General features: G+C 45.4%; 1 protein-coding gene across 3 annotated transcripts in view; it reads left to right on the forward strand.

Moving 5' to 3' along the window:
- Window positions 1–15,356: 15,356 nt before the first annotated feature.
- LOC119174539 (SAM and SH3 domain-containing protein 1) overlaps window positions 15,357–23,095 on the forward strand; it is a 347,279-nt gene continuing 339,540 nt past the window's right edge. For all 3 annotated transcript variants that reach the window (XM_037425489.2, XM_075895480.1, XM_075895481.1), the window contains exon 1: window positions 15,357–15,973. In XM_037425489.2, the coding sequence (XP_037281386.2) occupies window positions 15,494–15,973 (480 nt within the window). In that variant the 5' untranslated portion in view covers window positions 15,357–15,493. The remainder of the gene's footprint in view (window positions 15,974–23,095) is intronic.

Here is a 23,095-nt window from a genome sequence, read left to right on the forward strand (position 1 = left end):
GGCATAATAATTGACACAAGTCTTTCGTGGAGCCCACATTGTGCGCACTTGAAGAAGAGACTGCTATCTATTGTGCATATCATGAAATTCTTGTGCGGTAAAGCATGGGGAACTTCTGTGGCCTCCATGCTACAGCTGTACAGGGCCCTATTTCTGGGTCTATTGCGCTACAGCTTGCCGGTACTGACTAACACTTGCAAATCGAATACTCATTCATTGGAGAGTTTGCAGGGTCAGGCACTGCGTATCTGCCTAGGACTGCCCCGATGCGCTTCTACTTATGCCACAATCATGCTGGCCAAAGACCATCCAGTCAGGACATATATAGTTGTGGATTGCCTCAGAGCGCACATTCGACATGCTAGCCGTGTCCCCGACCACCACTTGGCCCTTCCACCTTCCGGAAGACCACGTGCTACGTTTTCAGACGTCATAGTCAAGCACCTAAACAGCATTCCATCAGGATATACGCCAGCTGCGAGAACGGCATGCCCTTTGTGGTGCCTCGACCAGCCGCAAGTACGTCTAGAAATTCCGGGAATCAAAAAGAAAATCAGTTACTCCAGAGTAGCATTGAAGCAAGCAACACTGCTATTATTACATGAGTTGTACTTAGACAGAACGCAGATATACACTGATGGGTCCGTCTCATCCAGCAGCTCATCAGGTGCCGCTGTAATTCCGGCTGCAGAAATGACAATCAAGTTTAAGTTGTCGCATATGACTACATCTACGGCATCAGAGCTTGCTGCTATAAGGGCTGCTTTACAATATCTCGTTCAAGAACGTCCAGGAAAATGGGTCATATTCTGTGATTCGAAGGCAGCGCTTCAGAGTTTGCAGTCTGCCATGCGTAGGAGGAGCCATGACAAACTGGTACAAGAAATAAGACATTGCCATCATGAAGCTCTAGCACGAGGGCATGATATTATATATCAATGGCTGCCTGGACATATCGGTATTACCGGAAATCAATTAGCCGATGATGCAGCCCGCTCAGCCCATGAAGGAACCCGTGTAGTCCCGATTCCTCTATCAAGGAATGATGCAGCAAGACAACTTTACCTGCTGGCTCGAGATCTCACACGCATGTTCTGGTCGTCTACCAGCTTCCAAAGGTGTCAATTTTATGAACTGGATCCTTCGCTCAAGCTAAAGATACCATCACAACTTTCCCGCCCCGATGCGACACTGTTATGCCGCCTTTGGTTGGGTGGTGCATTTACAAAGGTGTACTCCTTTCGCATTGGTATGGCAGACACTCCTACATGTGACTACTGCGGAGATGGAGAGACCATCAAACACGTCCTGTGCAGCTGCGCTTGCTACGACACACAGCGATGCCAGCTACGGATGGTTTTGAATCGACTTGACCCCGGACCATTTTGTGTGCAGAAGATACTAGGACCTTGGGCATCTGCCTTAGTTGCGCAGAAAGCAACTAAAGCACTGCTACTTTACCTTAAGTTAACAAACCTGAGCGACCGCCTGTAAACTGTGGGTGCTCCCCGAGTGTGCTCGTGATTGTGTGTACCTTCTCATCTTTCTGCAACCTCTTTTCTCCCCTTTATCCTCTCCCCAGTGCAGGGTAGCAAACCGGATGTGCGTCTGCTTAACCTCCCTGCCTTTCCTTGCATCTTTATCTCTCTCTCTCTCTCTCTCTGTTCCTTGACGTCAAAGGAGCCTATGATAACGTTACACATGAAGCCGTTCTTACCGCACTAGAAGAGATTGGAGTGGGTGGCCGAATGTTTAAGTGGATACGTAGTTATCTCCAAATGCGATCCTATTTTGTGAGTACAGAGACCGGGAACACGTCTACACATTTCAATATTCGTGGCGTCCCTCAGGGTGGTGTACTGAGCCCTGTGCTATTCAATATAACACTAATCGCTCTCCATACGCACCTACCAAACAATATTGATCTATCAACATGCGCTGATGACATCTGCATCTGGACATCTGCGGTAACTCGCCTGCAGTTACGAGCGAGAATACAGAGAGCTGCTACTGCAACTACTTTGTATCTACGCAATCGAGGCCTGGAAATTTCCTCCGGAAAGTGCGCTCTTCTGGCATTTACGCGCAAACCCATGTCGTATTACAGAGTGTCAATTAACGGTCAAAATATACCGTATCGTCGATCTCACAAATTTCTGGGTGTAATAGTCGACAGAGACATATCATGGAGCCCTCATGTGTCGTATTTGAAACAGCGATTGACAGGCATATGCCATCTTTTCAAGTTTCTCGCTGGAAAGACTTGGGGAATGCAGCCTAATGCTATGTTACGACTGTATAGGGTGCTTTTCCTTGGCTTTTTACGGTACAGTCTGCCTGCATTATCAAACGCCAGCAAAACAAGTTGACGCATGATACAAAGCGTTCAAGCACAGGTGCTTCGAATATGTCTAGGTCTGGCGCAGGGTGCCTCAACAATGGCGACTATAGCTATAGCCAAAGACCACCTCGTGCACACCCATATTGAAATTGAAGCTTTGAGAACACGCATAAGGCATGTGGGCCGGACTCCCCATCACCACCTAGCCTCTCTGCCCGTGGATAGACCTCATACGTCATTTTGTCGAACAATAACTACACATGGTGACTCCCTACCAACTGGTTTTACGCCCGCAGCGAGACCTTCAATTCCTCCATGCTGCCTCAAACAGCCAGTCATCAACCTGACAATACCAGGCATCCAGAAAAAACGAGATTTCTCAATACCAGCCCTCAAGCAGCTCGCCTTACTTCTGCTGTACGAGAAGTACCAAGACTGCACCCACGTCTACACCAACGCCTCCGTCCTGCCAAACAGCTCAACAGCGGCGGTCGTTATTCCAACGCACGCCACAACCATCAAATTCAGGACAGCTCATGCAACCACAACAACGGCAGCAGAGCTTGCAGCGCTTCGCGCTGCGCTGCGTTTCATTAACGACCAGAGCACGCAACGGTGGACGATTTTCTGCGACTGCAAGCCGGCACTGCAGTCACTTCTGTCAAATCTACGCCGTGGTCCACACGAGCAGTTGGTATTTGAAACAGCAGAAATGCTACACCATATAACAGAGAAAGGGCACCACGTTATATTTCAGTGGTTGCCAAGCCACTGTGGAATTATCGGTAACGAACGAGCTGATCAAGCTGCCCGTTCAGCCCATACAGAAGACAACGACCAGTCAATACCTCTCTCAAGGACGGACGCTGCTAGGAGGCTCCGCATGCTTGGCCGCCAACGCTCCCTGGCTCTTCGGAATGAGCCTCTCTTTACGCATGCAAGAATACGATCCCTTGATCCAACGTTAAGCATGCAGCTTACAACAAAAATTCGACGAGGCGACGCTACTGCTCTGTGCAGACTATGGTTGGGAGTCGCGTTTACCGTGCGTACGCGTTCCGCATAGGTATGGCCGACACTGCCGACTGTGCACACTGCGGAGATGAAGAAACAATTCGACATATGCTGTGTGACTGCCCGAAATACAACCTGGAAAGACAACACCTTTCTATTAAACTAAACAGGTTAGACGACCAGCCGCTGTCAGAAGAAAGTACACTGCGCCATCGTCATGACTCATCGTCACAGAAGAAAGCCGTGCAAGCGCTACTGGGCTTCTTACGAATTACTGGCCTGTCGGAACGCCTCTGAGTGGACCGATTTTGTGCGTGTGTGTGTGTCGGTGTTTTTCTCTTATTTATTTTTTACTTTCCCTTTCTCTTTCAACCGCCTATTCCCCAACCCCAGTGTAGGGTAGCATACCGGATACTAGCATCTGGTTAACCTCCCTGCCTTCCTTATTTCTCGTTTCTCTCTCTCTTTTGGTTACAATAGAAAATAACTTGCGCGAATGTCTTGCACAAATGATTGGTAGATCCACCGCATTTATTTTAAGGTGGACGCCTTTAATTCATCCAGCGGCCATGCTCATGCTCACGTTTGTCCGTCCATTCCAAGAAGGGCCATTCCATAGAGGCTGTGTTTCAATTCTCAGACAGCACGTAGACAGTCTACGCAGACTGCTTAGAACGGAACACCGAGCCTATGCTGTCCGAAAATTGGAACACGACTAGATGGCTTTTACGCGATGAGGCGCCACCTCGCGTTGAAAAGAGAAAGCCGAAATAAACAAACGTAACAGCTGTATTTTCTGGCTTAATTTGTGTTAAAATCTGAAAAAAAATTAAACGTTACTCACATTGAGCTTTTGGAGAAGCGTCCGCTAGTGGGCAGACGACCATTCCGGTGAAATTTGGTCTATCTGATTGACTTCGCTTAGTCACCATCTTATTTAGACAGCAAAGTACTCTGCATCCTATTTGTCTATGATGCAGTCTTCACGGAGCTGTCTGCTTTGCCGGCTACGGGAGAATCAGAATGGGACTTAAGATGACCGCCGTCCATTTAGCTGTCTATTTAGCCGTCTACGGCGAGTATAGGAACACAGCCAGAGTTTCTCACAAATACCTAGAGCGAAGTGTGGCGCCACCTTTTATGCGAAATTCTTAAGGTGCGATGTTGGAGCGCTGGGAACGACGGTATGTGTGTCTGCGAGGCTTATGTTGGCTGATGTTGAGCGAGGCTTCGGCTCAAAAGCGAATGTGATTGCGTAAATAAAGCTTCTTTAAAACAAAACGTTTATTAGCGGATCTCATCAACACCTATTATATTCTAAAATAAAAGTCCACTCGCCTTGATGGCACCACCAAACGGCGAAGGAAAGAAACAGATGGTGTAAACGTGGCGGAAAGAACGGTTGCTTTGTCATCTGCCTGCGAAGTTTAGCAGCAGTTGGTTACTTCTTACGCTACGTAAAACTGTACATCAGCGTAGAAGGTTCTAGTGTGAAATACAACACGTTTTGGTGCAATGTGAAAAATAAATAGCTTACTACATGCTATTTAGTAAGAAATCCATCATTTTAACGTGAAGCTATAGACGTGTCTTTGAGGTACACTCATCCAAGTCAAGTTCGAAGCTCACGTATCCTGTCATTCCCTTGCATTCAGCAGCTCACTAGCGCCAGATTTCCCTCTAGGTATGATTGTGAGAAACTCTATGGACCGTCCATCCATCCATCCATCCGTCCGTCCGTCCGTTCATCCGTCCATCCATCCGTCCATCCGTCCATCCATCCATCCATCCATCCGTCCATCCGTCCGTCCGTCCGTTCCTTCGTCCATGCTGGTTTCATTACGCGCTGCGTTTCAAGGAATTTGAATAAGCACGTGGCGCGTGATCAGCTTCGGTCGTTGATGGGTACGACTGCACAAACTGCCGCTGAAAGGTATGTGTAGGTATCAGCTGCATCAGTTGTGTCATGCCAAGTACTCGTCCAGAAGGTCGTTTTCATATAATATTGGCCATGGGAAGAATGCCTGTGATGGTTAGCTCGTTCGCATCCGATGCTTCCCCGCACAGCCTGAGACCTGGAAGTGGCGACTACATCTAATCAGCGCATGATATGGCCTTAGTGACAAGCTCAGGTTTAAGGCTGGCCGTGCACCCGAAATTTCTTATCTCATTCTTGGTTTATGCGCATGTACTTTTGGTGTGAGTAGGAGGCTGCAATAATTCTGTCGGCAATCAACGCAGTGTCACATTGTTTTGTCCTATTGACTTAGTGTTTCCACTCGTGAATAAACAGTGCGTGTTCGCGCTTGTCTCCGTACCCTTCATCAGAAACGTATTTGTTTCGTGCAACACTTTGCTGTCTAGTAAGCCCAATAATGTGACCCATGCTCCATGTGCCTGCTGCAATCAACAAACAGTGTTGGTAATAATCAGTGGAGTGGATGTCAGTTGTCAGCGTCACGTGTGCCAGGCATTCATTCATGGCATGTGCGTTTGTGTGTGTGCGTGAGGTAGGGGTGTAACTAGAATATTTTTCGTGGTGGGGGGTTTCGACTTTATTTTATGTGTGTTCGTGCGTCCGTTATATATACGCAAGCAAAATTAAAAAAAATCCCGCAAATCTCTCCATAAATGAAACCCTGTCTAGTACAAAGCAGCCATGGCTAGACTTTTGTAAAGTTTCGTAAAGATAAAAATGATAATAATTGTTGGAATTTAATGAGTCAAGACCATCATATAATTTTGAGAGATGCATTAGTGCAGGGCTCTAGAAATTTTCACTTCCTGGGGTTCTTTAACGTTTAGCACACGGGCCTCAATCATTGTCGCGTTCATCGAAAATGCCGTCAGTATGGCCGGGATCAGATCCCACGACCTGCGGGTCAGCAGCCGAGTGCCTTAGTCACTCACCGTGGCGGGTTAAACTTTTGTAAAGAGAGGCCCTTTATTCATCACCCTATATGGACGTTCATGGTTGCGCGCACAGCCGTTTTGCGAGCACTTGCCACCACCACACTCATACTACTACGCTTTGTGTGTGTGTGAGAGAGGAGTAAGTGTTTTAGGTATACAGAGCAGTGCCGCACCACTGGCGATCTCCACTCACACCAGAGCATGCGCCGTAGTGGAGCTAGTGCTTTACCGCAGAGCCATCTAGTGGGCGCTCCGAGTATTAGCATGTCTACGACGACGGAAAAGGGACAAGTCCCGATCATAAGCTGCTTCGCGTCTAAAATTTCGGGGCGTTTAAAGCTCCCCTCCTTATCCCCTCTTTAGCTACGCCCATTCCGCGATCGGTGGAGCGAATATGTGCTGCCCGTTGCGAGAACACCAGCTGGTCAGCTAGTGATGATCAAACGTTTGAAGTGCGGATCACCTTATGGGCCCGGACCGTCATATGCTGTCGCATGCTGTCATCGCTTGGCTTAACGCCGGCAAAACCATGCATAACATAGCCATCTGTAGCATAATGAGCACTCTCTCGCGCCAAGCCAAGGAGAAGTCGCCTTGATGATGATGTTAAAGGAGGAACGCTTTAGGGGCGCCGGCTATGAAACGCTCTTGTATACATCCGTCACGTTGCGTATCGCAGACAAGACCACATATAAAATTACAAAAAATAGAGGAAGCGAGAAAGTGATATCCAGCTACAAAGGAAGACAAAAATGTGTATACGACGAAGACTGAAATGATTAAAAAATAAAAACAAAAAAGACAAGTTTGAAGAAACGAAAGATAAAGGGGGAAAACAAAAAAGACGCGGAGGAAATAGAAAGAAAACCGACGAGAAATAAAACTGACTCGATACTTCCCTCAGTCTCGCCGCCACTTGCGTGAAGCTGTCTCAATTTTTAAGCAGTAACTGCAAAGAGCACGTAATAAGCCTGTTCGAACACCAAAAGATGGTCTAAGGTTCTCTAGAGCGTCCAAGAATATATATAAAGTAAAAAAAAAACACGGCTTCTGGTCTCAGCCCGACAGAAAATGTAGGTGAACATTACTCTGCTTTTGCAGCAACCATTACCTTTGTGTTTTTAAGTTATAGTGTTCACAAGCCGCAGACAAAACCATACGGCCGATATGATCTATTGCATAAGATTTCTGGCTGTATGGGAAGAAGTACGGTGCTAACAGCATTAAGTGTCAATTTTACACACGGTTACAAAAAAGGGAGTGAGGCTGATAAACACATTGTCCTCAATTTACAACGAGGTTGTGTCTTCTGTGGCGTGTCACTCACTGCACGGTAGTCCTAACAGCGGCTGGCAGCCTAAGCCATATTGTGGCTACGCTTCGGGATAATGGCGATAACCTCATCGTTATAACGGTGATCCCTTCAATGTAATCGTTGTAGTACTTTGTGTGTTCGTTCCTTGTTCGAAATCGAATCGTTGAAAATTTATAACGTATACAATCGACTGCGTGACACCTGTCTTTCATTCTCATTATCAATCCTATAATTAAAACCTCAATTTCCAGGTTGTGCTGAATGAGGGAGAGAGAAGACATATCTGTACCGTCAAGTGAACAAGCTCGTGCCATGCGCACGTTGATACGGTGTTGCAAACAAGGGAGAGGCAGAATATAAGAAAGGTGGGGACGCTAACTAGACTACGTCTAGTTTTCTACACTACACGTGAAAGAGGAAAATAAGGAAGTAAAAGAGAGTGAGAGATAGAGTGGAGGACATGTACATTGCACACCCCACACACTGAAAGGTTTCACAGGCAGCCGCTCTGTGATGTTGAGTTCAAGACTTGTAGAAGAGCTCATGTGCCTTTCTGGGCTGATGTACTTGAAGACCATGCACCCATGATATTGTAGCGAAACGTCGGGGTTGTTCAAGTTAGGCGCATCGGACGACCAGGGAGACGAATAAGTGTGGTTGAAACTCCGCGGAGGCAATCGATGAGAAGTCAACACGATGAATTCGGGGAGCACTCATTGGGGGTTTATTTAGCTAACACAACTTCAAGTTACAAAATGCACTGGGTTACAAAGACAAAACATAGAAAGTGGTGGCATACCCCTCGGCCCGCATAGCTGGTCTCCGGTGGTGAGATCCGCCGTTGACCCCGACTCCGCTCACTTTTCAAGTTCAAACATCCTCTTTTTAACCCTTGGTCGAACAAAGAGTCTTTACAAAAACCAATCACATGTTGGGACTCGCAGCATCACAACCAATCACAGAAACACTTTCATAAAAGGCACTACATTTGTAAAAACCTCCTTACCAAAATGAAACACGCAAAGGGAAAGGTCCTCCGCACGTGACACTCTCTCCCATACCAGGCCGTGCTGCTTCCTTCGGCCGACTACCGTCGGCGGCCGTTCCCACGCTCGGGCCCCGTAAGTTCTTTCATTAACTGTTGCTTTCTAGAAGCGTCCTTAAGAGCGATGGGTACACCATTGCTTACCAGGTGTACATGCGACAGCGAGGCGCCCCGACATCCTAACAACAGCGCGAGAGAATATGGTCGTTTACCTGCCGCCACTATGTCTCGGTCAGGCTAAGTGGTCGCGTCCCCATGTCATTCTCAATGACACGCGTGCCTTTTAACAATGGCTTAGACTCAGACGGTGGCGCCGGACCTGCCTCTTGCTAGACGCTTTTCCTAGTAAGCTTTCCCCTTCTAATCCCGAACGGGCCGACCTTGACTGCTCGGTTTGTGAGCCGTAAAATGCAGCGTGTAGGCGCCTGTCCCAGGCTGGAAAACACGATTTATGCCACATTCCATTAAAGTCGAAAGCCGAAGCTTTGTAATGGCCAGAGAAACAAACCCAAAGGTAGAAGAGTACAAAGAAAGACTTAAAAAAGAAGCAGGAGTTGGTTTTGCACAAATTTCCTGAGAAGATACTGGAGCTGGAAACCTTGCTCTCGCGACAATATTCTCCTTTGTGGCGGTCACTCGTGTGTGTGTATATATATATACCGAGTGACTGACTGAACGATACACACTTTTGGAGTAATTTGTGTAACGCAAACTCAAGAGAATATCATTCGCAAAATGTGCTTTTTGCCGTGTGAAGGCGTATATAGTGAATGCAGAGCGATTTCAGCTGAGACGCAACCCCTCGAAACAATTCCGTTATATAACTCGTTTGTTCTATTCATGTTGTTAATGAGTGGAAGGTTGAGGAAATAAGTGGGATTTAAGGGGTCCCCGCCCCAGTTTTCCAAGTATTCCCCGTAAAGCCTAATCCATGGCGTGAACTGCCCCCAAACTATTTTGAATTCATTAAGTACAAGGGAAGCTACAGGGACATACAGTAACACCTCGATAATACGATCATGGCTGGTGTTAATATCGAGGTGATACAAATTTTTTTGGTCCCAACGAAAGCTTGTAATGTTGGAAAGTACGGTTGTTGTGAACCAATTTTCACCCCACAACGTTTGATACGAACGTATCGAACGTATCATACCCCCTTATGTGCAGGTACGAGCAGGCCCTGGAGCTTTCGCGGAATACGCGACAATCGTACGCAGATTCAGGAACCGAAGCGCGGCCATGCGCGTCGCGTCGTCACTTTTCGAGAATGGGCCATCATGGGCGCTTTGTAGCGATTGAGATTGTGCGCGCGAATCTTGGAGAACATTCGCCTTTAAATAACAAATAGGGATGACGTCGCACCATTTTGTTTTTTTTCTTTCAGGGTGTCGACGAGGGCTTCTGTGCTCGAGGTGGCGTCGCTGTACTGCGCTTACACGCGGCTGCCACGTTGATGCAAGCCATGTCCTCGCAATCAGACCATCTGATTGGATGATCCTATGAAAGGCGGATGAAGACCGAAAGGGAAAGCGAGTGGTCTTTGCGAAGAAGCTATAGGCTTCACAACGTCAACATGCACGATTGTTGGGGAAATGCCAACTCCTTGCTATACACGGGAGACTCCCAAAAAGAATGAGAAGAAAGAACAGCTGTTCTAAAATTTTCTGGCCTTCGTGTATCACGTGCAAGGCGCTCCATAAGTTACCTTTGCTGCATTACTCAAACGCCGTGCAGAAAAGCCCACTAAAAGTGAAAAGGGGCTAACAGCTGTCATGACTCACGGGTTACAAGACATCCGCTTCATTACACACGTGCAGACAAGGCGTATGTTGGCGAGTGCAAGTATGATAATTCACGTATAGAACTTTAGTGGCAATTATTTAGGGCTGTTCATGACGTTACTGCGGCTTCGAGAAGCAATAAGTGAAAGCGGAACGTATTTTTCGTGCTTCGTTATACAAATTTCGGATTATACGAATATTTTCATTGACCCCACGATATTCGTATCACCAATTTTTACTGTATATAACATACTTCAGGCACTTTATCCCTCCTTTCGCACTACCGAGATCACTGAAAGCTACGAAGGAGTGGACGTGGGTGGGGGCCGGGTGACTAGGGAGCCAATGCGTTCTTCAGTGCACGTCATGACCGTGAGCCATTTCTTTTCCCTTTCTTAAAGAGGATATCAAAGGCAATAGTCTTTCTTGGGATACTTCAACGCAGAAATTTTGATCTATCTATCTATCTATCTATCTATCTATCTATCTATCTATCTATCCATCTATCTATCTATCTATCTATCTATCTATCTATCTATCTATCTATCTATCTATCTATCTATCTATCTATCTATCTATCTATCTATCTATCTATCTATCTATCTATCTATCTATCTATCTATCTATCTATCTATCTATCTATCTATCTATCTATCTATCTATCTATCTATCTATCTATCTATCTATCTATCTATCTATCTATCTATCTATCTATCTATCTATCTATCTATCTATCTATCTATATATCTATCTATCTATCTATCTATCTATCTGTCTATCTATCTGTCTGTCTGTCTGTCTGTCTGTCTGTCTGTCTCTCTCTCTCTCTCTCTCTCGCATACTTGGAAACAACAACAGAGTGACAAACGAGCCCCCATGTTACGCATATTTGAGGGGCAACACAAAATACATAAGTGTTAGGCAATGTGTCTTTTTATTTAGAAAATGTATAGATGTGCAGTTCTAAAGACCGAAGTGTTTGTTTCGCTGCGCTCACAATGTGACGCTATGAACGAACAAGCGGTTGTTTTCTCTGATTCGCTAAAAATATTAGGAGCTTTAACTAAAGCTAATGCCGAAAGCGACGCGGTGTCGTCACCAAGGAGGTTTAAAAAAAAAAAAAAACTTGATTGTCCCCTACCATTGGCCCTGCGTTGTATAAAACTTTCGTTTCATCAAATCACTGCCAGATGGCGCCACATCTCACGTAACGCCTCCAGACAGAAGACCATTGTCCGTCGACGCCCTTTGCGGCAAATCACGGAGTTACGTAGCCTATTTTTTTCTTTGAACGCATAGCTTGAGTGTGATCGGGAGTGAGTGAATAGGCAAGTCGCACCATCCCGCGGCCGCTGTGGTAAATATGATACTCACGATGCTCAAATCAGTCAATGACTGACCATGTACTTTGGGTTTTTTACGTGGCCACTTGGCTTTTTGGCATCATTTGTCGAGAAAAGAGGAAGCGATTTTTAACCCACTTTAACAATAATTCTTATGCTCAAGCTAGATACTGCAGTATTATGTTTGCCTAATGTATTTTCTGGAGCCTCCGATCGGCGGAATTTCCTCACCATGCTGAAGACGTGTCGCAGGGCCCTTGAGACAAGTGTCTCTCCGACAGAGCGTGTTCTAAATTAACTTAAAAGCGGAACTTAAGCTGCCATCAGTCTTTTAAGACCGATAGTCCACAGACTCGCCCATCTTCTCCACTGAGGTCAATAATTATACGTATTGATAATGTTAAAAAGGTCTTGCAGGTGAAACAAGAGGTGATAGAGGTAATAACTTCTCTCGCACGACCAATTATTGTAGGATAAACACCATACACAGCACTGCTTCTTGCGCAGCTTTCACGAAAAAAAAAAAAAAAAAAAGGAGGCTTGTGAGCTTACATGCAAAGAAGGACATTGAACACTCAGTGCGAGAGGAAAAGTTTCCAGAAAAGTTTTGGAGGTCTATTAAACCGAGTTCATGTGGCACTACTTCATTTTCTCTTAACGGAAAAGTCATAAGTGATGACACAGCGGCGTCCAATGCCTTCAATAATCATTTTTAATCTGTATTTACAACAGATAATAATTTCCTTCCAGTGCTTAGTATGTCTTTTCCACCTATGACGGATGTAAAAATTTCCGAGCAGGGCATTTTTAACCTTCTGCTTAATATATATGCTAAAAAATCTCCTCGCCCGGACAATATCCCAAACTCCTTCTTAAAAAGATATGCAGAGTGGTGTGCAAAGTATTTGCTCATATTATTTTAAAAATCTCTGAGTGACGGCGCATTGCCGGAGGACTGGAAAACCGCCAGAGTCAAACCACTGTTTAAATCTAGTGATAAATCCAACATTGCAAATTATCGGCCTATTTTGTTGACATCTACTTCATGCAAAATCTTCGAGCACATAATTTATAAGCACATAGTAGATTTCCTTGAAAAGCATGAAGTCCGAACAGATGCACAACACGGCTTCAGACGTGGGTATTCACTAACACACAATTACTTGGAATTTCACATGACTTCGCGGAGGCTATAAACAAAGGAAAACAAACAGACGCTATTTATTTGGATTTTAGTAAGGCGTTTGATAAAGTGTCTCATAATAAATTACTTCGCAAGTTGGGCCTTATTGTAACAAATCATACGATATTAGCATGGAATAAAGCTTACTTGACAAACCGGTATCAATACTTTTCCCTAAATAGCACCTGCTCCAACCGAGTTGAAGTTGCTTCTGGCGTACCTCAGGGGTCCGTGCTTGGGCCTCTGTTATTTTTAATTTTTATAAAGGACATCACCACCAACATTAATGTTAAGATTAAACTCTATGCAGACGACTGCGTGATTTATGAAACAGTCAATTCAATTCAGGACCAGATTAGGTTAAATGAAAACTTCCAAAAAATCATTTCATGGTGCGAACAGTGGCAGATGACTATTAATTACGACAAAACGGTCTTTATGCGAATAACCTACAAAAAGAAGCCACTTTTATTTCACTACGGAGCTAATGGAATAGGCCTCTCGGAGGTTGCTGAATATAAATACCTGGGTTTATGGTTCACAAATAATCTATCATGGTCAAAACATATAGATGTCATCACAAATAAAGCGTTACGTAAATTATTCTTCTTGCGACGATCCTTAAAATTAGCAACTCCTTCTGTACGCTTACTTGCATACCAGTCAATTATATGTCCCATGCTTGAATAAGCCGAGCCAATTTGGGACCCTTACACCAAAACAGACATCTGCAAATTAGAAAGAATACAGAAAAAAGTAGTGCGTTATATTTTTAATTTTTATGGTCGTTCGTCAGTTACTGAGGTCATCAAACGAAGTGAGCTCCCCACAGTTACGAAGAGAAATAAAATTTGTCGACTGAAATTTTTGTACCAAATAGTTAAAGGACATTACAACATAGATACCTCCCACATTATCACTTTTTCTGAGGGTTATGCTACCAGGGAAAGACACTCTTTAATGATAGCTCCTTTATTTCCACGAAATAATTGCTTTAAATACTCTTTATTCTGTAGAACTATTGTTGATTGGAACAACCTAACTAATAACATTGTAACACAAGAATCACTTTCATTGTTTGAAAAATGCTTAGAGTAGTTCTTTAGTACCATTGATTATATCTTTTGTTGCATTTGTTCCTTTTTGTGTGTCACTTGTAAAATTCGATCATCAGTTAAACGGAATCTTTTTTCCAGCGATGTATCCTCTGTATATTCTATATACCCTACTTGGCATTTCATTAATTACTTCGAATTTTGTTTCGCATCCCTATTTGTTTTGCTTTAACTGTATGCATTATATTGTCTGCGTTATGCATTTTCTGCGTGTATATTATTTTTCCCTTTCAGAATACTCTGTACCTCTGTCTCACACCTGCTACAGTCTCTGTTCGAGACTGCAGTATTAAAAAATAAAACAAGATGGCAAATTGGCATTTATAACAGGATGTCAAATGATGCGGCAGGACATGTGTGAAGTAAGTGACGCAGAGAACAAGTTCGTTCCCACAAGAGCTGCCGAATCGAACGATCATACGAGTAATGTCAATAATAATAGTATGCCCAATGCACCATTCGCTGGTGTTCCCACAAGCTAGTACTTATCCTTCTATTGATATGTGGAGATGTGAATGTCAGTTTGGATTAGTTGAACATACGTTACCATACGTGCGTGTTCTTGTAACGTTTCTGCCAAGGACAGCGAAAAGCAGAATGTGATATGAAAGAGATCATTGCTTAATGTCGAAGACGGCTCCAACCTTCTGTAAATTGTGTGGGTGTGCCTGACGACGAAAAAGTTACCCCGATTAAAAGTGCGTGCATCGTCCACATAACGCATTTAAGTTCAATCCGGCCCGTTCATTATTGATCCTTCAAGAACTCTGTGTAAAGTGCAGAGCTAGGGACTCAACAATGCCGATTCATATTTCTTTATTCCACACTTGCTCTTTCGATGTCTGTTTATCGCACTTTTTGACCTTGATGCTGATTGACTTTGAAGGCTAGGCTCGAGATGTCAGCGTGTGAAAGGCTTGCAGTGTACTTGCACTCATCGCTTAAGCAATGGGACCTCTCCTGCACGACTTAGCCTGTGGTTACGCTGATTCAAGGACATCACGGAGAGGCACTGTTTCATTTTAGCTCTTCAGCTACATTGTAGCTATGCGAACGACGCATATGTAAGTGAAATTGCTCTAGGCTATTCGTCCGACTCTCGACAGCCACCCCCGTTCTTCTACTCTCAGTTGGCCCGCCGGCGGCGCCAAGTTTCTGTGAAGCCCCGCTGAGCGGCGGCAGCATACACCTCTACGTGAGCGGACGTGACATCAGAACCCGATTCTCGCGCATGCGCTCGCAACCACATCCGGCTGCCATTCTCCGTGATGGAGCGATCGCGGGGAGCTCGCGAGCAGCGTAGGCAGCAGCGGCAGCAGTAGGAGCAGCTTTTGCGGAGCTCGCGTCATTTTTAGCGCGCTCCCTTCCACTCACTCGCGAAACCCCGCACGGAACAAAAACACAGTTGTGTCGCGCGGCGCGTGCTAGTGGCATGGCCTCAGCATGAACGCCGGCGAGCAGAGTATCGTAGCCGATTGGCTTCGCACCCTGGGACTTCCTCAGTACGCGGAGAGCTTCGTGGACAACGGATACGATGACCTGGAGATTTGCAAGCAGATTGGCGAGCCTGACTTGGATGCCATCGGCGTCACCGATCCGAGGCACAGGGACCGCGTGCTTCAGGCCGTGCGAGTGTTGCTTGAGCAGGGCGGCACGTCGGTGTACTTCACCCTGGAGGAAGCGGCGAGGCATTCGCGCGTCTCGGCGGCATCGGCCAGCGAGTACGGCTTCGACGACTGGGCTCCGCCGCCGGCGCCGGACAAAGCAGTGGTGCGGCCGGATTCGCTTCGCTACTTCCAGGACGAGTACGAAGAGGGCAAGGCCGAACTGGTGCGCTTTCCCAAGATGCAGCTCAAGATCATGGTCAGGGAGAAAATGGTTCGCGATGGGATACGCCTCAGCATGCAACCGTACAGCAACCCGGTGAGTCAGTTGTGTGGTTCGACACCTCCTCCATGTTGCCCGTTTTCGAAGTCTCCCTTGCGTTTAGCCGCGCACGTTGGAATTTGTGTTTACTACCGATACCTCTTATCGCTAACGGATCAACTTCACGTTTAGGATAGAAAGCGTCACAGTCCCGCTGTAGCGCAAAATGTCCGAATGCAGCGACAGGTCTCCGCGATCGCCTCTACAAACGCGTACGCGTGATCACGTTTTCGTCGCCGGAGAGAAGAGGGGCCCGTTGTTTTCAGGGGCGATCTCTGGGGTGTCCGGTCCGGCCAGTTTTAAAAGCTCTCTTCTTATACGGTCGGGCTCCGATCGTGAAACGTTCTCGTACATTTGTGAGTTGACTAAACGGGACTGCCGTTATTTCGGCTTGCGTTACCTTTATGCCGAAAAACGATTTCCCTCCCGGCATTTTGACAGTTCGCGCGGGGGGGCGTTTCCGCTCCGAATGGCATATGCCCGCTGCTTGCACGTAGCCCGGCGCTTGGCGTCGGTCTCGAGCGATCGATTCTTTGCCATCTGAAAGGACAGCTGACGACGTGTTTTTTGGCGCTGGCTTGATTGTACCGGGGATTACTCGCGTGTGTGTGCACCTTTCGCAAATATTGTGTTCTCTGCGTAGCACGTTAGCGCGTGTTCGTTTTTTGTTTAGCATCAGCCGCGGCTCGCGCAGGTGTTATGGACACTGCGCCCGTTTCATCTTCCCAATTTAGGAATGCTCGCAGGTGGCATCGTGAAGTGTTGTCGTGTGACAAAACGCTGCACGCCTCTCGAATCCCCTGATTACCAGGATTGCAGACTATGCTGGACGGTTCGGACTGTCTTGTACATCTGTCATGGTGTTACGCAGACGCTTTAACTATAATAAAGCTTGTGTCTGTGCCAGACGAAAGAAGCTTTTGAAATAATACACAATATAGCTTGATGAGTAGACTCAAACTTCTTACGCACGTGATCTCGTTGAAGTAATGAAGCATTAGGTTTGTTGCGGGATGATGAACTAGATTGGCACATTTTGAAAACAAGGTGAGTCCCGAGGAAACGTATAAACCTTGTGAGTGTCTTATGATTTGAATCTATTTATTCAACTTTAGAAAGCATATTGAGCCCGACTGGAGCTGTTTCTGGTGCGCCTTAACTGTCGCTTATAAGCGAGTTGCCAACTATATGGCGCCCTCTACATCAACATCTCCTCTGTAAACCAAGTTTAACATGCCTGCGTTATAGTTTCGTCTTAAATTAGCATTTTCTAATAAAATACAAGCCTCCGTTCGATTTATGGAAATGGGTAGTTAACTGTTAGTCAGCGCACGAACTACAATCTGGAAAGCAGTTTCATTATCTTTTTTACTTCTGTTCGAGGTGTGCATGGTTTTTTTCTGGGTTTGATAATGCACGAAAAAATTACCCAAACAACTAGAAGAGGACTACTATAGACTTGTTGTTCGAGGTATAGCGCATCCAGGACGGGACAGAGAAGAAGACACAGAACACATTCTTCTTCTCTGTCCCGTCCTGGATGCGCTGTACCTCGAACAACATGAATAACCAACAAGCCCGCCGTGCAACCTTAGCCAACTACTATAGACTGTTCAGAAGCAGAATATCCTGTTACGGTGAAAGACGCTTATTATGCAGGCGGGATGATGAATGGTTGCGGTAGACTTAGCCTATAATCCAACCTCACTTTTATATTTGTCTTAAACGCTCATAAATACAAGTAACTTTATAGAAACAAATAAATCGTTAATCGTACGTTACTCGAAGGCAAGAGTGAACGCGACACTTCATTTTGGTACTAACGTTATGACGTTGTGTCCCGATAACATTTTATATGCTGTTATTGGTATGTCTTACGTTTAGCCAAGACTGTTATCCTTCGCTGTGCTTATAGACGAGCGTGCGTAAGCGCGATTTCTGGCGCTGAAAGTGTTTGTCCCGGCGTACACAGCGGCATTTCGGCCTTTACGAAAGGCAAATCTTAAAAACAGTACCCTATTGTATTGGCGAAAGGGTGTGAATTTCGTTTCGTGGATGGCCTTCACTGCTGAGTACGTCTTTTAATAGGATTGTGTTGAAAGAATAAGTGGAAAACATCATTTACACGTGGAACTACGCTACTTAATATATACGCATATAATACAAAATTGCTCGCATCAGTTCTCTTGTTAAGATATCTGTATTCGGAACAAGGCAGGCTGGCTAGAGAGATACTAAACCCTGATCTATAGAAGTGTGCCGTCATTGTACACGAAACACTATGGCTGACTACAGTGATTCTCGCCTTATGTGCGTGATCTTCGGCTATTTACTCGCGCAGTTGAAGCGGCTTGACGAAAAAATGGTGACGAAATAGACAGGACAGTTAATGTCGATAGATGCGACGTTTCGACTGGATGACGCGGGTTTTCTTTGCCGAAACGTTCGTTTCAGCGACATGCCCTCGTGGACGATTTGTCGTCACGTCAGGGCTCAGTCTTCTCGTAAACTTGTGTCGAGTTCGCGTGAAGCACGAATGGTGGCTTCTCGTTTATTTACGCCAATACTCGCCACTTATATTATGACAACCGCCAGCCCACGGATAATCACGGGCCCTTGTGATGAACTGACGATGGACATTTCGTTGTCTGCGGGTACTTGTAAGTTGAACCTCGCTATAACGAACACTAATAGCGGATTATCAGTTATAGCGAACTAAATACCAGGTGTGGTTGGTCGCGCACGCTCCATTTTAATGACATTAATTCTTTTTATTACGAAACCGAAAACGAGAGAGTCGCTTTATTATCGGCTGTGACGAAGACGCATTTGGATCGGCGCGATGCTCAGAACTTGAAAGGTAGCAGAAAAAAGAGCGAAATAAAAATAAATACTGAAAGACTATTCGGAACCTCTTATTTTCATAACGTAGTTGGGATATTGATGTTATGGGTAAAAATTGGGTCGAAATGTTGCGGAAATTTCGGTCATCCAGTCTTCCCTCCACCAACCCCCCCCCCCCCCCGCTTAAAAAAAAGGTAGAAAAACTTATGTAATCGGTAGCACCACCAAAAACGTATGCACAAAAAAGGAAAACCTTTGAAGCCCATGTTTTTCGTGTGTTTAAAGCCTAGAATAATGCGGTTTCTGATCTAGGATTATTGCGTGAGCGAGATCGCTGATTTATTAGAGTCGTACTTTGTCTCTACTGTTACAACGAATATTGGATGTAGCGAACTAAATTATGGTCAGGTTCAATTGTATACGGAGTTCCTGCTATTGCCTGCTATGTGCAGGTCGGCTTAGCGGCTTCAGCTTGGTTAACCGCCGTGTATTTCTATTGAGAATTATATTCCCTTGGGTGGATCATTTACGTATTGATATATTTACTTGTTTTCAGTACCGAGCAGTCGAATGACGTTCACTATTACTCACTAGACGCATAGTTCGCGCTGAGTGACGACAATGTTAATTGTGCTTGCTGTGCCTGTCAAACGTGGCATTGTTGGCAATCGGGTATCTAACGGAGCCGAGTGATTTGGTCATATGCATCAAACGGCGCGCAGGTCCGCATTTCCAGCGTAATCGTAATCTGGCTTCTTGGAATAAAGTGCGCAGTATATGAACCGTCGCAAGCCGAACTTCTTTTCCTCAGCTGCTATACAAGGCAGCAGCCACGAGGAGCGGGGCGAATGAAATTTGGATGGAGGGGAGGGGGTCTTTTGCCGAGAATATATAATGATGTGTGTTTTTCAACGCCTTCAACAAATGTCGCCACTCTTCCCCCCCCCCCCCCCCCCCCAAAAAAAAAAATTCCTGTCTACGGGCCTGTGCGGTATACAATCGTGCCAACGCTCCGGCCTACATTTCTGTGCGACGCAATATTAACACAACTCATAACCGATATGGTAGTGTTTCCCAGAAACCCCTATCCTTTTCCTTGTTGAAATGGCTTGTTTTTCCTTCTTTCTTATATTCGTAGTATCACTGCATATATGAAATTAACATCAAGCTGCTATAACTGCAGGGGCGTTTCTCCGGCGCCTTGTTCAGTGAGGCAAAAAAATTGAGTCAGTATACCTGTATAGAGGATGGCTCGAGACACTTTACGGACGAAAAAGGGTTAAGTGAATTAACGCACGTGGCGATTTAAACGCGCACAGTTGCCTTGAATTCTATCGGCACCACGTAGAATAGTCCGCTTGATATTTGTATGTGCAATGTGTTTTGATTCCCCGTGCCCTCCGTACCTCGTCAAAGCGTTGTGGTCTTCCAGAGCTGTTGCATAAGCCGTCTCGTTGATGAATGTTAAAGCGTTTGTGCCCTTCACGTTTTACCTGGCAAATGCCGTCGATGCATACTTCGCCCATAAGACAGCGCGTACCCTATCACGCTCGGATTGATTGCATTCTTGAATTAATATACGCGATATCCTGTTTCGTCTTAGATATTCTACGCCTTTCACCATGCGCGACCACTTCGTTATTTTCATTCTTTATACTATCGCTACTTCTCGTTTTGTCTCTCCATCGGTAAATCAACAGGCAACTGCTACTCTCACAACAACAAAAAAAGCTAGAACTCCAAGACAGCCCCATTAAGTTCCGCATCGCAAGAATTCGTCACTGAAGATTAACTCGTTCAAACATGTTCGCAACAAGAACAACATTGTAAACCAAACCAAGAGCCTTTATTATTATTTTTCTCGTCCTGTTCGACTGGGGTTGGACTCCTGCACATCCCTCCCCCTCAAATTTCAATTGGCTCTGTCCTGTTAATTTTTTCTTTTTTAATTGGCATTGCCTGCTATATGTTTATGATGCTGGTCGAGGGTTTGTTTTTCATACCTCACAATATAGAATGTCTCTTCATCGTGTACGATAGCCAACCAAACATCCATCTCATTATGCTAGTTATGTTCCATCCTATTCCTCGTTTTCTATGCACATGTTTTGTGCAAGCGTATAGTTGCGTTCAGGGCATGCCATCCTCATTCATCGAACCAGTGACGCGTTCTGCAAGACCCGTTGAAATTGTGCTCACTTCCGTTTCTTGCGATGACTTCGCTGTAGCCTAGGCTTCTGTATAGCGCGAGGGTCGACGCCTGGCTTATAGTTAACCCTCGGCTCCGAAGTGTTTTATGCAGTTTTAAAAAAGTAAGAGTAACAAGAGCTGCGCGTCCTTCCTGGAATTCATCATCGAACACGAAACTTCGGTACACGACTTTCCTGCGGAAGCTGTGCAGATATACGCGGTAGATGCTTCATTCCAGTGTAGCTTCGAACTTTTCGTCGCTTGGCCATTGTTATTCTTGTGTGGTGATATCACTGTATAGGCTGTGCGGGTGATAAAGACGTTGCTCCCTGCACAATTCTTGAATGGAAACCGCATACACGTCCGCAGTAATCGCGGCGAATTTCGATGTGGGGTTGTTGTACAAGTGTGACCCAGCTGGCATTGGTCGCTCAAAACAACTATAAAGCTTGTACCAGCTGCTTATATATCCGCAGTGACGCGGCATATTTTGTCTCTGCTCTTTCTTTTGTGTTCCTGTTGCTGAAGAGACCCGTAACCTTTTAAACCGGATGTTTTGTTCGGTTTGATCTCCCTCCCTTTTCATTGTTTTGTACCTCATCTATCTCTTAATTTTTCTTCAGTGTACAAATCAATAATTCACAAATATGTATGGGAAGATATTTACTGCTGTTGTTTTGTGATGCTAACACTTAAATGTCGGTGTAAATCCCAAGGGCCGAAATTTTGCTACTATGGCACTGGTGGTTTTCGCAACTTGTTCGCGGAACACACACCACACACACACACACACACACACACACACACACACACACACACACACACACACACACACACACACACACACACACACACACACACACGCACATACACATACACACACACGCACACCACCCCCAACAACAACAACAACAACAATGTGTGAAGGGTGTCATTTGCGTTGCGTTGGGTTTTCTGGCACCCCCCCCCCCCACACACACACTTTTTTCCAATTTGTTTTTTATGTATGTATTCTCTAATGAGGCGTTCTATTCTGCTCAGTTTTCCTTCTACACCATGTTCATTGCTGAAAAAATAGCGCAAGTGGGTCCGCTGACGGCATTTCGTATTTGAAGAACGATTCGCTAAAATGCTTCATCATCATCCTCATCGTCGCCGTCAGCATCCTGATTACGTCCACTGCAGGGCGAAGGCCACGTTCCGCCAATCAACCCGGTCATGTGCTTTCTGCTGCCCCGTTATACCTGCAAACTTCTTAATCTCACATGTCCTCCGAATTTTCGGCCTCCCTCTTTCGAGTTTGCCGTATTTTTGAAATGCAGCTGCACAGCTTTAAACAATTAAAAAGATAATGTGAGTGGAGAATCCTGCGTCATTCTTGGAGACATCGAGATATTACGGAAAGAAGATTCATTTTGAGTGCTTCTTGCTTCAAGCCGTTGCTTATTGTAATTACGGCCACCCGTCCTCTTTGGTACACGCTTTCTCGCTTAAGTGAGTTTGTTCAACATGGGTAGCCCAGGTATGTTCCTCACACCTTAAGACACGTTGATCTCAAGTCGTTCGTATATGAATTGCAGTTACGTACTTGTATTCCGGTTATTTGGTGGTGACTGAGTAGCTTCGACGATGGCATTCCGGTTATATGCTGTGACATTTCCGAGTGATGTCCACCGGAGTAAAGCATCGTACCGTTCCAGTTTCCCTTTCTCCGTGCATGTTGAAGCCGTTGCCGACGGAAATATATTCAAGAACTCGTACTCGCGCAATTCCTCATTCCAACAGAAATTGAAGGGCCTGTGCGTTATAGTGGAACAGTGTCTAATGTTGGCTATGCACAGTATGGTCCACTGTTAAAGGGAACATTCGAATGCTCACCATCAATATTCCTGGCCCTCTAAGAGCAAGTGGATTAGGAAACAATCTTCATGCAAGCCAATAGTCTGTCAAGAGGAGTCGTACTTTTTAACCACCAGTCGCCTTATGCATATCTAAGATGCTATGATTCCGTAAGATTGCGAAATCTAAACACGCTGTTCACGCAGGTGTTCCCTTTAACAGTGGATTCGTCTGTACATATAGGGT

The sequence above is a fragment of the Rhipicephalus microplus genome, chromosome 5, assembly GCF_043290135.1.
Source record: "Rhipicephalus microplus isolate Deutch F79 chromosome 5, USDA_Rmic, whole genome shotgun sequence".
NCBI lineage: Eukaryota > Metazoa > Arthropoda > Arachnida > Ixodida > Ixodidae > Rhipicephalus > Rhipicephalus microplus.